This window comes from Rhizophagus irregularis, chromosome 21 (genome assembly GCF_026210795.1).
Source record: "Rhizophagus irregularis chromosome 21, complete sequence".
NCBI lineage: Eukaryota > Fungi > Glomeromycota > Glomeromycetes > Glomerales > Glomeraceae > Rhizophagus > Rhizophagus irregularis.
The window spans coordinates 475,596-492,793 of record NC_089449.1 but is presented as its reverse complement, the minus strand read 5'-3'; the positions used below and the strand labels follow the sequence as shown (position 1 = coordinate 492,793).

General features: G+C 26.7%; 5 protein-coding genes across 5 annotated transcripts; 2 read left to right on the top strand and 3 right to left on the bottom strand.

Annotated features, from left to right (window-relative positions):
- Positions 1-902: 902 nt before the first annotated feature.
- On the bottom strand, positions 903-1,325 carry OCT59_013534 (uncharacterized protein; the record flags this gene model as incomplete). The annotated part of the gene is made up of 3 exons (XM_066141588.1): positions 903-997; positions 1,081-1,209; positions 1,298-1,325. 3 exons carry the CDS (start codon positions 1,323-1,325, stop codon positions 903-905), a joined length of 252 nt encoding a protein of 83 aa, XP_066001714.1.
- Positions 1,326-2,853: 1,528 nt separating this feature from the next.
- OCT59_013533 (uncharacterized protein) lies at positions 2,854-4,132 on the top strand (the record flags this gene model as incomplete). The annotated part of the gene is made up of 4 exons (XM_025312439.2): positions 2,854-3,447; positions 3,527-3,713; positions 3,798-4,036; positions 4,109-4,132. 4 exons carry the CDS (start codon positions 2,854-2,856, stop codon positions 4,130-4,132), a joined length of 1,044 nt encoding a protein of 347 aa, XP_025189749.2.
- A 2,599-nt stretch (positions 4,133-6,731) lies between these two features.
- OCT59_013532 (uncharacterized protein) lies at positions 6,732-11,454 on the top strand (the record flags this gene model as incomplete). Its single annotated transcript, XM_025331313.2, has 10 exons — positions 6,732-6,768; positions 6,880-7,332; positions 7,415-7,942; positions 8,041-9,147; positions 9,235-9,513; positions 9,599-9,748; positions 9,822-10,223; positions 10,294-10,374; positions 10,446-10,640; positions 10,723-11,454. The coding sequence occupies exons 1-10, from the start codon at positions 6,760-6,762 to the stop codon at positions 11,452-11,454; spliced, it is 3,936 nt and encodes a 1,311-aa protein (XP_025189748.1). The 5' UTR covers positions 6,732-6,759.
- Positions 11,455-11,898: 444 nt separating this feature from the next.
- Positions 11,899-12,994, bottom strand: OCT59_013531 (uncharacterized protein; the record flags this gene model as incomplete). Its single annotated transcript, XM_066141586.1, has 4 exons — positions 11,899-12,065; positions 12,154-12,346; positions 12,418-12,782; positions 12,928-12,994. 4 exons carry the CDS (start codon positions 12,992-12,994, stop codon positions 11,899-11,901), a joined length of 792 nt encoding a protein of 263 aa, XP_066001713.1.
- Positions 12,995-15,839: 2,845 nt separating this feature from the next.
- On the bottom strand, positions 15,840-16,328 carry OCT59_013530 (uncharacterized protein; the record flags this gene model as incomplete). Its single annotated transcript, XM_025309770.1, has 1 exon — positions 15,840-16,328. One exon carries the CDS (start codon positions 16,326-16,328, stop codon positions 15,840-15,842), a length of 489 nt encoding a protein of 162 aa, XP_025189746.1.
- Positions 16,329-17,198: the final 870 nt, after the last annotated feature.

Sequence of the window (17,198 nt, the reverse complement as noted above, 5' to 3'; positions counted from 1 at the left end):
CGATTTCACATTTATGGTTTGAGATAAAACTTTCAAGAAGTCATTTGTCATCAAATAATGGAAATTTGATGAGGTATTTAATATCTATTTTATATTAATTTACTATTTTTAGTGGTGTATTAAAATTATTGAAAATGAGCAAATCAATGTTATAATTGGTAAAATATTATATGGTTTATGGTTTAATAAGCACATTTCTTTTAATAATCATTTATAATAATGCACACTTCATACTATAATGCTAACTAACAATACGAGCTTCTCCTTGGTCAAAGTCGAAATTGCTTCCGTGTAGTCAATCGAATACTTTGGCTTGACTTTCATTTTTCATTTGCAAAGATCAAGCGTGCCTTATTGCCATAATTGTAGTGCAATCATTCTTGTTGAGGATATTGTTGAGGATATCAAAAGATGGAATTGGTAGAAGAAAATATTAAAAGCATATGCTTTTTACAATGAATTTTTAATGTCATTATTGTCTAATGTATTTCGTGTATGATCTTGCCAGAAATTTGACCGGTCGACCAATTAGACTGTGGATATTAATATTATTGTATATTCTGGATAATTTCTTTTGATAATGTTAAAGTTACTATAATTGATAAAAGTTGAAAATTTTGACCAATAGTGATGTAACCATAGATGAATTTAAAAGTATAAATTTAATAAGCAAAATTAAAAAAAAAAACAATAAATTAAATGTAATGCGTTATAATCTTTATTTATTTATTAGGAATTACAAAACATCATGTTTATTACTAAACATTATTATTTGGATTTGAGAGAAATAATGGATGACATGTATGAAATAAATTGAAATAAGATAAAAAAAGTAAATTTTGCCACAACAAATTTATAAAACGATCAATCCTAAATATTTTGCAAGACGTCTTCTAAGTATATTAAGATTTCCGTCTATCGGTTGCTTGCATGTGGTGATTAATTCGCAATAACTTTGGTGGAAACAGATTGAATCTCATTCCATCTTGTTGGTCCCCTATTATTATTTTTATCGTTCACCAATCAAGGAACCTGATAAAATGACGCAAAAGGAGTACACTAAGGATTCAATCGGGATACTCGAATAGGGTATAATCAGATATAACTTTGTGGAAATTAGGTGGCAACAATTCCTAAATAATGGTTCAATAGTAGCAATATCATGACGACTTGTTGGGTTTATAATATGTGCCCGAGTATGTTGCTCTTCTTTGAAGAATAAGGTATATAGACTGGTTAACTTTTTAATCATTTATAAGATAAAAACTGACTAATTTCTTAAGCATTTTATACGTACGATTAACTATTTGTTGCTTCAACCGCATGAGTAAATTTAGAAGATTGTCAGAGTTTTGCTATTGAGATGGTTATGGAGTATTTTCAAAAACTTTTGAAGAAAAAGAACATTAAGTAGATAAGTTGATTACTGCTAAACGATTACTATTATTATACAATTGGCTACTTCATAATTGATTGATCGGCATTTTTGATCACATGTTTTATTGGTTGGTGTAACCCGATCAGACGTGTACCAGCAAAACTGTTGGTCCATTGATTGATCGGCTAACCCCAATCAATTCAATTCTAAAGTAGCCTAATACTACATCCTGCACTGCGTCCTGGATCCATTATTAATACCGTGCCTAGCGCTTATAGAACTTGGTATCTTTTGTTTAATTTGACTCTAATATATTGTATGTAATAAATTTTATCTGATTACCATGAATTTTAATAGATAGATGTCTTTTATTAAAATAAAAAATAAAAAATAAAAAAACTGTTAATTTAATTTTTATTAAAATATGAGCCGGATAAAATATAAAATATATACTCAAATTACAATTTCTGAAATTATGGAAATATAATTAATGGAAGGTTTATATAATTGTATTCAAATTTTCCAATAGAAATGCAAGAAATAGAAAAATATAAAGGGTTCTGAATTGTTATATAATGGAGAAAACATATTTCTGAATTGTTATAATGAAGAAAATAGATCAGGGTGAAAATTAATATATAATGGTGGAAATATATTTCCAAATTATTATATAATGGGGAAAATATTTTTCCTATTTAGTCTTTCGACTAGTGATGTTGCCAAGAATTCGACTTGAAATTTGGTTTCTACCATAACAAAATTTAAAGGTTACTATTTTCTATTAGAAATAAGGTGAATCTTTTGAAAAAGTAATTTGAGTTTCATAATTTTGTATATAACAAAATATTATATACATATTCAAAAAACAATTTTCGAATTCTATAAAATGTGTATGAAAAATGAAATATTATGCAGATTTTTTAGATTTTTTTCATTTTTCAAGTCGAGAGATTGAAAAAAATTAATTTCAAACTAAAAAAAAAGAATAATAAAAAATAATTAGTAAAACATCAAGAAGATTTTTATTAATATTTTGAGTATAAATTATACTTACAATTTCTGAAATTTTTGGAAATATAATAAATACAATTAATGGAAGGTTTATATAATTGTATATTTATTTTTTTAAAAAATTTTAGGATAACATTTATCAAGAAGAATATTACTAAAAGAAGTATTGATGAGATTTGGGCACATTTGATAAGACATGATTGTGAATTTTCAAGTTTATCAAGGATGAATATGGAGAAATTAAAAGTGTAACATGAGCAATACTTAAATTCAATGCATTGCGTTTATACGGTTTATACGTGGAACTACTTGATTGGCAATATCGCGCCATCGCGGTGAGTCGTTGCCAGCATCAAGAAAATTAGCTATGTAGGTCATGACAAATAGTCACGTGATTTACGTGACACAAATAATTTTATTTAAAATCGGAAAAGATACTTTTTATCCTAAAATTATCTTTAATCATGGAACTACCAAAATATAATGGAAATATTCATCCTGAAGAATGGTTAAAACAAGTACAAACTCATTGTTACTTAAAAGGAGTTGAAAATGAAATACAAATTCTTAAAATTTGTAAACTTATGATAGATTCCACCATAATAATTCCTAAAGAAATTAACTCTTTTGATGAACTTATTAAATCTCTTAAGTCACACACAACCTTTACTATTTTCAAAAATTCTTGTAAAAGAAAATTACAATTAATGAAATATAATCCCGGAAAAGAGGAGAATTACACTGCTTCATTCCTTGCAAATTTTCGTTCACTTTGTAATTATGCGGAAATTAATGATCCTGACGAACTCAAAACTCTACTTGTTAATTCTTATTCGAATGATTTCTTTAAAATTGAATTTGCAAAAAGAGTAGATAATATCGATCCAAAAGAATCACCTTATTATATTGATGAAATAGTTAAATTATTTAACGAAGTTGTACTTGATGAATTAAAAATAATTAAATCCGATTCTTTAATTGCTTTGAAACATGTGACAACTGGTAGATATTTATCAAGTTGTGATATAAAATATCAAACAGGTTCTCGAAGGAATATAGTTAGTAATTTTTTATTTTTATTAATTTAAAATCTGATTCATCAAAATTTTGATGAAAAACTTGTGTTTCTTTTTTTAGGTGTTTGCTGGCGAAAAATTTTCTAACTCACATTCTATTTGGCTCTTATCAAAAATTAAAAGTCATAAACTGAATCAACAGAATATGGTTTTTTATAATGATGGATTTCATTTTAGACATAAGGAAACCAACAATCTATTTTGGTTAAGTTACAATTACAAGTCTCCAACAACTGGACAATCAGAAGGTACAATATGAGAGTATTATTTATTATTATTTTTTTTTATAATTTATTATAAATATTAATAATACTTCTATATTTATAATATAGCATTTTGTAATTATGAAACTTATAATGCTTGTTGGCAAATCATAAATTTAGAATCTAAAAACAGAACACATAATGATAATAATACTTTATATGTAAATTCAAAAGATATAATTAAATTGAAAATCATTGGAGATGGACAGGATCTTTATTTACGAAGTCATGATTTTACTTTTACAATTAACGATGAAACATTTCAAGAAGTCGTTGGTCATGAAGATAGAATTGGTGCAAATGATGAGGTATGTTAATTATGAATTTTATTTTAATTAAATAATAACTAATAAACATTGTATGATTTTCTTTTATTACAGTGGTGTATTGAACTTATCGAATAATTTTCAGTTAAAATTAAAAGGTTTTATATTACATTACATCAAAATGTCATCGTAGACTTGTCAAATATTATTTTCCATGTTGATAAAGCAGTATAAAAATGGTTTTATTCAAGTTAAAATATACACTGTTTTACTCAATTTACAGTATATTATAGGTAGAAGCTATAATAATATCATTATCATTTCCAATTTCTCTATTACTGCTTTCATTTTCTCCCATAAATATTGGTTCAATTACTGGTGGAACAGGATTTTTCTGATAAAAAATTTTTTAATATACAATAATTTTAATTAAAAATACAATAAAACTTAACGATTACCTTTTTGCTTCGTATGCGAATTTGAATTTCGACGTATTTTTGTATGATGAAATGGATAAAGAAGATGAGGAATGACATATACGCAAGCATTACAATAAACCAACTTTAAGCATGTTTGGAGAATATATTATGTTAATAGTATAATCACTTAAACCTGAAGACAAAAATCTAACCTGATAATTAATTCAGTTTATACATAAATTTTCTTAAAGTACGTATGTCGAGCTTCTTATATGGTCATTACATCTGATCGCGCAACAACGTAACCTCAATAGTTATTAATTAGTTATTTGATATCAGATAATAGGATCAAGGGTACAATGTCCTTAAATGGTTAACTTTGAATTTCGTCAAAGTTAAGAACATTTGAACGATCTGTACAACGATTACTGTATATAGATCAATTCATCGATATTATGAACGAAAATATTTTTTTAAAATTAAATCGAGAAAACATAGATATTGTTAAATATCATCCTAAATGGAATAATCACGCTGAATTATTTGATGACTCTCGAGTATGCAGCGTAAATATTTATAAATTATGAATTATCATAAAATATTAAATTTAAAATTAACAAGTGGTATAAAGTGCTTACATACATCGAGATTTGTAACATGATAATTTTTCGCTTTATACAAAATGAACGTGCTTTACGTTAATCAAAAAATATTATATTTTTGTAATTTTTGTAGAGTTTACAATAAGCAACCCAAGGCAACCCAGTAAAAATCATTTTAACAAAATCTGCCAATTAATTCATCAATGAATAATTGAAAGCGACCTATCCTATAAATTTAAAATTATTAATAAGAAATGAAATATCATTATATTAATGATATATGAAGTCTCAAATTACCTAATTAACCTATTAAGCTTGATATTATTCTGATTTTCATTACCAGCATTCAATTTTTTACGTAATATTAAGAAAATATGTTATAAAAATATCGGAAATTACAATTGATCTTAAATCATTGTTTTTCAAATCTTGAATACAAACTCCAAAAAAATGTAAAAAGGTCATGAGTTTATAGATTATTCCTTTTTTGATAGTGCCGGCCAGAGTTTACAGACATTATCGTAATTCCGGCCCTGAAAAGTTGCTTATTTTTTAAATCTCGCGTTCTTTCTCTGTCTTTTTACGGGAAAATAATAAAACTAACACAAGAATAACATCGATTTCATTTTCCGGTAGTAATCTATATAAATGTCTTCCAATCAGCGATAATGTAAAATTGTATAAGAAGACCGATATACGTACTTAAAAAAAGAAAAAAAAAATTGAAAAAATGATTATCAGGGTTATTATTATTTACATAATAATCGTTTTATACGGTAAAAAAAACAGAGATGTGACTTTTCGCACTTCAGGGATGCAATCAAAGAGAATCGAAAACACCAAATTGATCTGAGACTATGGAAAGTATGCATAGATACCGGGAAAAAGGGACGATTATTTAGAACTTAAGAAGAGTCCTATAGAAACTGACGTTAAAAAAAAAATTCAGTTAGAACCATTGTTATGCATTTACCTACATATAAATGATGGTAGAACAAAGAATATAAAATTAATATATTTAAATAAAAAATATCACTCGGATATAATTTATAACAATCTATTTTAGGAAGATAAATGTGGTCTTTTTTTCAATTGTTGTGAATCGAACATAGTCTATTTTCTTTAAATTTTAAAAAGTAAAGTTAGTATCAGCCATTAAGTCACAATATGTATCACGTGAGTGCAAAATTTTGTTGAGTCCTTGCAATAAAATTTTTATGATTTCATGTTACATGACGCGCATTACCTTTTTTTATTAATTTTGAAAGCGGCAATAAAATATGGCTGTCCTCTGCTAAAACATTTTTGAAAACAGAAGAAAGGTATTTTTCTGGACATTCTCTGATGGACAAATTCAGTTTAATTTCCAAAAAAAACTATCACAAAAAAAAACACAAAAGCAACAATAACACAAATATACACAAAAGACACTAAACATATATATAAAACACAAAAGCAACAAAAGCACACAAAAACAAAATGATAGTCCGGTTCTTGTGATCGGTCTTCATATTCCGAATACGTGACGCAAGGCAAAGTTTATTAATGACTGTATTAAAAAAAGGCAATTATGAGACGATTGTTGATCAACCAATTTCCATTTTTTCTTACAAAAGGACCATGTGTAAAATCATTTGAGTTTATGATCGTCGATTGTTTGCCGATCATATGTTCGTAAAATTATTAAAACTCGGGTTTTTAGTTCTTGGTTTTTTTGGCCTTAAAATTATTAAAAATTTAAAAAATGTCACAGGTCAGTAAAATATATCTCTTTTCGTAATAGTAATATATCGTATTTATAAAGCGTACACACATAATAAAGTTTTATCCATTACCGATATAATATATTTATATTATGATGCAGAAAAAGAAACCGCTGGTTATATCTGAATTATCACAATATTATTTTTATAATTGTGATAAATTTGTACGACTTATATCAGACAAAGATAACGGTAATGAAATACAGAATAATAATAACGGAGGAACAAAAAAAAATCACAAAACTATAAATGAAGCAATGAAAAATCGTGGAATCGATTTTGAATTAAAAGTTAAAAATAAATTAAAGAACGTGATTGATTGTGAGAAAAATGTTGATTATACAATGAATTGTTTAAAAAATGCTAAGAATGGTCAAATATTCTATCAAATGAAGTTTAACGTACCAGATAAATTTTATGATGAAATGCAAATAGATAATATTAAATTAGGAGCTTTTGTACCAGATTTTATTGAAGTTAAAGAGAGAAATAGTAAAAAGGAAATAATGATTTATGATGCTAAGGCTTCAAAAAGTACACATATTTCTCATCAGGTAAGATAAAATATGCAAATAACTTATTAAATGCAGAATAAATAAAATAAATTATATATCTTTTTCTTTTTATTATTATTAGTTTCAAGTAGCTTCGTATGCGTTTCTTCTCGAATTTATTGTTAAAAAAATTAATGGACTTTTCATTTCAAATACGGGAGGAATTTATCTACCATCATCGAAATCGAAAACTACTTTTCAATTAGAAAATTTTCGTTTGGATTTTTTTCTTCCAGAAGTAAATGAATTTTTTAGAAAAAAATTACCAAAAATTATAAACGCTGAATCACCACCTTGGCATTATAATTCAAGGTGTAGAACTTGTGATTTTGTAAATGTTTGTAGAAAAGATGCTAAAGGTACTATCTCAATGATTCCTTATTTATCACTTGCGGAAGCTGAGAATTTGAAAACTTTCATAAGTGATGGAAAATCAGATGATGATATTGAAGATATAGCTAAAGTGATAAAGAAATTGGAAATTGGAAGTGAGAATTTCAGTTCCAGTGAAAAAGATATAAATAGAAGAATTAAACATATTGTGAAATATGATAAAAGATTAGAAAAAAGGTCACCATATCTTAAGGCTAAAGAAACTAACCAAGCACAGGTATAATAGATTTCTCTACTTTTAATTCACTTTTCAAAATAGATTTTTTTATTAATAACATAAAAACAATTTTTCTTTCTTTATTAAATATAATAAAGTTTATTGAAACTCCAACAGCAAATTTTCCCCAGAAGACAGTTCATAATTTGATAATTTCAATGTCTTTGGATCATTATTTATCACGTCCTTTTGCATGGGGAATATGCCTCTATCATAATAGTGGGCATGAAATAGAGAATCATAAATACTCTGAATCAATTTCAAAGAATGATGTTTCATTAAAATCATTTATCCATCTGATAAGTTGCTTTGTGATTGTATTGGAAGACATTTTTAAATATCTACAAAAATATGAATCAAAAGCTTGTGCCTTTGTCTATTCTGATCAAGAAAAAAAAGTTATTCAAAATGTTTTGTTGGAAATCATTTCTATGGATGAGAGTAATGTCTCAAGAAATATTCAACAAAGTGCTACAAAGTGTTTATTTAATTTATTTGAAGATTCATTGTTATTAGCATCCCAAAATAACACCACAGAGTCTTTTAAGTTTCCAAATATATCAAAAGAATGGAGAGATTTTCCAAGATTGATTGTTTTAGAACGTGCAATAAGCGAAAATATTGCGTTCCATGTACCTGGATTTTATCGATTTATTGATATACGGGACCAACTAGTGAAGCCAACATTAAAAGATAGTAAATATAACTTTATAATTATTAAGAAAAATGATGATTTTAAAGATATTGAGTATGCTGAGTTAGAAAATATTTTTAAGTTATGGGCTCCCGGATATTTAAATTCATTAAAAATTATTAATGACCTTCATTTATTAAGAAACGATTTTGCCAATGCTATAATAAGAGCTTACTATGAACTTCTTAAAAAATCAACAAATGATATTTCTTCTATATTAATATTTATTCCACCAAAATTTACTTTAACTGAAGTTGAAAATTTTAAAAATAATTATTTGGGTAAATTATATTTTTTTAAACAATATGAAGCTATAAAAAAATGTAACCGACATAGATCTGATAGGATAAAAGATTTTATGTATGGCGAAGCTGTATACGGAAGCGAACTTCAATTTGAAGAACTTAATAGTGATTCAAAAATTGCACGATTCACTCTTTTAAGTACTAATAAAAAAGAGTTGGAATGCAGCTTTTACCATAGTTTTATTCTCGTTGAAGATAATCCTGAAGTAATAAATAATTCTTTAAAAATTTGACTTTATAAAATAGGGAACATTTTATAATTAAATTTTTTTATCTTTTATCTAAAAAAATAGGGTGTCTTAAAAGCAATTCGATTTTCGGATATGGAGTATCGAACAAATCATAGTAAATCCTCCTTATTGCTTGTGGATATTTATAAAGTTGATTATAGTGATCCGGAAAAAAAAGCGCCATTATTCTATTTGAAAAGAACCAAAGGATTCTCCTCAACAAATTTTAGTAAAGAGATAAAATATCGTCTTTACAAACGATATTATGATCATAATCTAGATAGAGTTTTAAAAACGCTTACTAAAATGGACAAAAGGGACGATCATGAATCAGTATTTATGGTTAATTTCTTTTTTCTTTCCTGCTCTAAATATTTTTTCAGAAAATAAAAAATTCAATCTAATTAAATTACATTCATTAATTTAGAATCTTTTAAAAAATCCAAATGAATGGGCACAGAAATTAACTGGGGAAGTAGAACAATTTAAAAAGATCAAATTACAAATGTCTCCGTCACAAGAAGAAATTTCAAAAAAAATATTGAAAAGAAGACTTCAAATTGTTTGGGGACCACCTGTAATTATATTCATACATTCATTATGTTTTACATTATTTTATTATTTTATTAACATCACTTTCCATTTAATAGGGTTCTGGTAAAACACATTTCCTTTCGCTATTTACCACATGGTATTTAAGTGAATATAAGTGTAAGTTGACAAAGAATTATATAGTCGGTCTAACAGCTTTTACTAGGGCTGCTATTGAAAATTTATTGGATAGAATTTCAACTGTACAAAAACAACACCATAAGACGAGTAATTTTGATATCATTTATTTAACCGACAATTTAAAAAAGAATCACCTTAATGGAATAGAAAAGTGTAAAGCACGGGACTTAAAGAGTAAAATCGAAATTAATGGTAAACCGATCGTGAACGGTAAACCAATTGTGATTGGGGGTACAGTTTGGGATTGGTTTAAAGTAAGAGAAACATGGAATTTTGATTGGGTCGGATGTGATATAATGATAATTGACGAAGGTTCTCAGGTACATTTAGATATTTAAAATTTAAAAATATTATATTCATAATTTAAATTTCTACGTTTTTTTTAAAAAGTTATTGGTATCAGATGCTAGCATTGCAATTGAATGTTTGAATCCAAAATCAGGAAAGTTAATTGTTGCTGGAGATCATATGGTAATTATATAAAATTTTAAACATATCAAATCTAATTTAGTATTTACCTGTTTTTTTTTTTATTTAAATAGCAAATGGGACCAATTCTTCGAGCCACTTATCCTACATTTCCACTCGATCATCCTCTCATATTTGGGTCAATCTTGCAATGTTTAATGCGTAAAGAGAATGGTAATGTTATTCATGAGAAAGATTTTATCTTAAAAAAAGGGCAAAAACATAATTTTGGACCTCTTACGGCACAACTTAAAGAAAATTGGAGAATGGTCTGTTTCGTCATAATAACATTTTTTTTTATTGTAATTTTATTCGAATTAATAACATTCTCAATTTTCATTCCTATTTTAGAATCAAGAATTGAATGGGTTTTTTCAAAAGATGTACGGTGATGATTATAATATTTCACCACTAAAAAAATCATCATTATTATTTGAAGATTCACAATTTGAGGATACACCAATTCAAAGAATTTTATCACCAGGCTCAGCAATTGTACTAGTAAAACTTCCAATGATTAAAAACAAAAGATTAAGAAATGATCCAAGAACATTAGAAGATAAATTTCTACAAACTGAAGTCGAAGTTGTAGAACAAATTTATCTTTCTATAAATAAAATGGAAGAAACCAAGAAGCCATCATTACTTATAGTAACACCATATCATCGACAACGAAATGCAATTCAATCACAACTTAAAAGATATACAAATGAATTACAAATAATTGATACAACAGAAAAAATGCAAGGAAAAGAAGCAGATATTGTTATAGCATGTTTTGGATTTTATAATTTAGATGAAACATTCACAAAAGAATTTGTGTTTGATATAAATAGATTGAATGTAGCAACAAGTAGAGCAAGATCTAAATTAATTATTATTACAACTGATAAAATGCTTTACCCTAAAGATATAAAAATATTCGCCAATAAGAAAATGAGAGAAGGATGGGCATTTCTTAATATGATTGAAAACTGGGTACAAAATAATGATAATAATAGCGGAAGGAAAAGAAAGAGAGAGAATATTGGCATTATTAAATGGAAAATTAGTGGTGATGGGAAAAAACAAAGAAATGATTAAATTTTTTAATTTTTAATGATAATATAATTATGGTACCAACGATTTATTACTATTTTATTTTGTGAGATTAAATTCTTGAAAAATTAATTTTACTGCGGCAAAGATTTTACACGTAACTTATTTGTGTACTACAACTTTATTTATTTGTAAACTGAATATGATTTTATTTAATAAATTATAAAATATAAACATATTTAATTATATATAAAAAATTATATTTGTCGTTATGTAAAAACGCATGCGGTGACGCAAATTCCTTTCATCTCTTTTCGATAAGCCACTAAAGGGGGATAAAAAAAAACTTGTTTAAAAAAAATTTACATTAAATAATTATTAAATAAATAATGAATTACCTCATCATCTCTACCAATTTTTTCTTTATGTCCGACGACTTCTTGAAATATTAATGGTTTGGTATCGTTCTTGTCGTTCTTGTTTTCGTTATCATCTTTCAATCTCGAAAGTGACATCTTGACTACGTAACATATAATCAGTTTCAGTCCTTAAGTAAACTCTATCTCGTGCTTTTAAGTAAGGTGTCTTATTTTCTTGATTAGTTTGATCATTTTTAATGAATTTCAAATTAGTCAATGCAAATTGAAAACAATGTACTGTAAAAAAAAAAATTGATATCTATTAATAAAATTATATCTTTTTTTGAATATAAAATAAAATAAATATATATGTGTTTATATATACCTTCTGCATAAGACGTTCTAGGAGACCTATAAAAGTCGCTCATTGATAAAGTCGTTCCGGTTTTTTTATGAGTCAAATAAACATCATCATCATACAAAACTTTATTTTTTTGAAATTCATCTTTATGGCTTTGATTTTCACAGTTTAGATACCACCAACAATTTTCATTGAGCATTTTTTCACCACAAAATACCTAATATAAAATAATAAATATTAAATTATTAACGTGAAATACTTTAAATAAAAGAAACACGCTTAACTCACCACTTGTCTTTTAGATCCTGTTTTATAATTTATCTCACTACTTGATAAATATTTACCAGTTGCAAGATGTTTTATGGCTATCAAAAATTCAGGACCATATTTAATTGCTTTTGAACTATCTGAAATAACTTCGCTGTATAATTTATAAATTTCATCTATCGATGTGACGCCAGTTACACGTTTTGAGAATTCGGTTTTAAAAAATTCATTCGATGAATATGTTCTCAAGAGACGATATTTAATTTCTTGTGGATTATCAATTTCCGCTTTATCACAATGTGAACGAAATTCGGCTAAAAATGCTGTAGTATCGCCACCTTCCCCACCTTCAAATTTCATTTGATCTAATTTGCGTTTGATACCATCTTTATATATAGAAAAAATGGGGTGAGCTTTTATAAGATCATTAAGATTATTACATTTACCGGGAACAGTTATCGATGAATTAATATTTAATTTACATAATTTCAAAATATCTCTTTCTTGTCTGATATTATTAATTATACATACATATTGTTTGAACTTGATTCACCCATTCATCAGGATGAATGGTTCCATCAAATATTGGTATATTCATGTTTAAAAAAAAAGTATAAGTTGGTAAAAAAACGCGTTCATTATCTATATAATTGTTGAATTCAATGATACTCCCGATCCAGTAATTTGAATGTACAAGTTGCGTGATCATAACAAAAATGAATGTTTTGTAAATTGTGACACTAACATCTTACCGAGGTGCAGTCATGTGCGTATGCACATGTCCGATGAATTATCCGCACACATTACCTTTTCTGAAGCAAATCTGCACAGCGTAGAAATATTATAAATAAAAAATGGAAAATCTGTACTAAAAAAATTCTTTGCAAACAATGATAACTATATCGCTTGAGTCATTCAAAGCAATTTCATTCACAAATGACACATGATCTCATGTAACCTTGTCATTTTAATATCATTTGATGTTATTTAAGGATCATTCCATAATTTGTACCACGTGATTATCTTTTTATCATTATTTGTCTTTCCTTTTATGTTAACATTCTCTTTATCTATTGCCGATCTTATACTTTATGCGTAATAAAAATGTATATAACTACATTACAAATCGCGTTAAAGTTATTTCATGAAATAATAATTACAATGGCAACCTAATAATCATAATTATATACCAGATACTAAATTTAGCAAGAAGATTATGATTCAAATGTCTACTTTTTTTTTTATTTTGCATAATGTTTATAATATCAGAAAAAAAAATTTATAATAGTAATTGCTTTAATTTGATTTTTTTAAAATATAATCAATTAATTAATTTGACCATAAATTCAAAGTGTCTTTGACAGGCTACATGATCTTGAAAAATGATTGGTTCAGACAGATGATCATGTCATTGATGTCATTTGTCATTTGACCCCAAATGTTGACTGATTAATAATAATTTCTGCACGTTTGGCATAGTTATCATTAATATAGATTTTTAGTCTATCCATCTGTGAGGAGTACTGTATCAATGTTAATTACATTTCCAAAAAAATTGTAAATGGTATTTTTTTACATCTAATTTTGACGTCTATTAATTCTAAATAAGTTGCTGTCAATCGTGTACTACCATAAGGAGTAATTTACCAATATTACTATGTATATTTGATGATATTTTGATACTTCATCTGCTGAAACATTTAATTTCAAATTATATTTATTTTTACATAAAATTCATGATCAAATTGAAATCCTGGAGCTATAGTATAAACATTAATATCGCCTTGATACGGTTGAAAATGGAAAATTTATGGACTAACTAATCTATTTACAATTTTTGAAAGCGTCAATTTGTATTTTTTAGGAGTCTACAATGCATCATCAAGTTAACTTCCATAATCGCGTTTGCTCTTTATAAGGAAAAATGGAGTTGAGAAACTATGTAATATATTGTACATATTGTACATAATGTACAAATTAATGATTAATTCTAATCCTTCCTAACTCTAATCCCATGCACACATATCAGCATTGTGATAAACCATGCATCCAAACAGACATAGGGGATCAGCAAAAAGTTGATTCCTTCTAGCATGGACAACTATTGCTACACATCCCAGAAGGCATTCAGAGGATCAGCAAAAAGTTGATAGACAACAGTTCATAATTTTACTAACTCTCACAAAAGTACAAAACAAGACCACCGACTTCCCATAACAATATACTTGCCTTGTTTGTTAGAAGTTTCGCAGCTCCCTGTTTTATCATGTCATCTTTGCAAACGTAATAAGAGAATTTGTGAGAGCGTCATACTGATTAGTATCGATCTTGAGACTTATTATTAATTAATGGCCAGTTGGTATACCATGATATCTTCGGGTTTTATGAAATACAGTATATGGATGCGTTAGAATAAGACAATTCAAAAAAAAAAACCTACGCTATCAAAAGGTAAATAAATGAAGTTTCAACGTGTAGCTTATGTAGCTTAATTCAAAATTATATATTCATCATGTGGTTCTGAATTCGACAACACGTTACATTATTGCAGTTTCTACTTTTGCGATTCCATATAACCATATAATATTTCGTGATCTCCAGGATTAAACTTCTTCATAACTTACATAACTTACTTTTGTTGCATTAACAATTGCAACGCGTCTCATTATTTCGTTTAATTTGATTTAAGTGTATCATGTATAGAGTATAAAGCAGAATTCTGATTCCTGGTAAATAAGGAATTATATTTATAGAATATTGTTCATTCGGAATAATAAAGAGGTTTGGGAGCATGGTGAGGTAAAGAAGAATGAAGTAACCAGGTTATTCATAATTCAAAATTATCTGACGTGATATATAATGTCATCGTAAATAAAAAAAGTTGTAGAAATTCTTATATACCTTGTAATTGGAATTGTAAAATTTTCTAATTCTTTGTAACAAATGGTTAAAGGAGAGATAAATGATTTAACTTATTATATTGGTCAATTAAATGTAATGCAAAGGTAATAAAGTATTTCAGATACTTTTGAATATTTTCTGCGGTATTCGTTATATCAAGATCGACAGTTAGATGCTCGCAGTCATCATTCATATTTTAACATCAAATGTTTACATTACGTTATTTACGTACCTTAGTAAATACGAAATACTTTTTGGTAGTTAAAGATTAACTCAATTATTTCTATGTTATTAAAATGCACTTATCATTAAATAAATACAATTTATAGTAATTTTATTTTATAATAATAATAAATTTTTTGTATGTATAAAATTTTTGTATGTATATGAATAAAATTAATTAATGAATAAAATTATTTGATAAAAAGATATAAATTATATTAATGTCCTACTCTTAAATTCTTTAAATTAAAAGTTAACTAACAATTTTGGTTTACAAGGTTAATTGAAATTCACTTTATATCTACAAATAAGTTTAAGTTTTACGTGTCGTCTATGACTACTCTTGAACTTTCTGAAATGACCTTGCTGCATAATACGTAAATTTCATCTATCGGTGTGACGCTGGATATTTTCTTTGGAAATTCACGTTTAAAGAATTCATTCGATGAATATATTTCCAAAAGACGATTTTTAATCTCTTGTGGATTAGTAATTTCCGCTTTAAAACAAAGCGAACGGAAGTCGGCAAGAAATTTTGTAGCATCATCTCCTTGGAATATCATTTGGTCTAATATATACTTGCAACCACTTTTGTATATTTCAAAAGTTGAATGAGTTTTAAGAGCCTTTACAAGTTCTTTAAGTGTATTTATTTCATTGGGGATAGATATCTGAAGATCAATATTTAATTTACATATTTTCAAAATATCTTTTTCTTGTTGTTTGATATTATTAAATAAACATATTGTCTGAACTTGGTTTACCCATTCTTCAGGATGAACGGTCGCATAATATCTTGTAATATTCATATTTAAGAAAATGTGAAGTCGATAATAATTTTTATATTGATAAAAGTGTTCCTTAAATTATTTATAATTATTCAAATTAACAAATTTGATGGATTTCAAATGATATTCTTGTTCTGGAAATAAGAATGAAATTATTTTGTAAATATTTACACAATGTCACGATGCTCGATTCTAAGGTTACACAAAGATAACTATTCTCCTTTATTTGATTTTAATAATAGCTCACTTATTGTTTATTAAGAAAAATAAATATGATTATTCATCTTTCATGAAAATAAACAACCCGGTCCCGTCCGAAAAATAACAAATAAATCAGATTTAGCTAGTTCTTCAACTTATTTTTACTGTAGTTCATAGTGTCATTTTCTATATATCAAAGTGATAAATGCATAGAAAAAATTTGTGTTGCTTTACAAGTGATTCCAAATATCTATTGACTGATATTGTTCAGCAGATATGCAACTATGATTACTATGATTTATACTTTATATTATGAAAATTTGTACGACAAAAAAAAACATTTGCGAATTATTTTTATTGTTTCATTTTTTTTTATTTACCTATTCACCTAATCCTTTGTCTTATATGTATTAGTTATTTACTAATCTAGTAGTATATAAATGGGTTATCATCCGAAGGATGATTTATATACTAAACTAGATCAGTAAATAACTTTTTTATCATCCTAGATATACTAATTGGTCCGCCAGTTTATAACTGGCGGAAAAAATCCTAAATACCAATTAGTAGCCAGGTGATAAATAACAGTTACATAACCCCTACTATCTCTCATTCAACTCCATTCCTTCCATTACCATTGCTCTAAACTCCTTTCTTTTCCGCATGAGTGCTGTGGCAGTGGTATGTGGT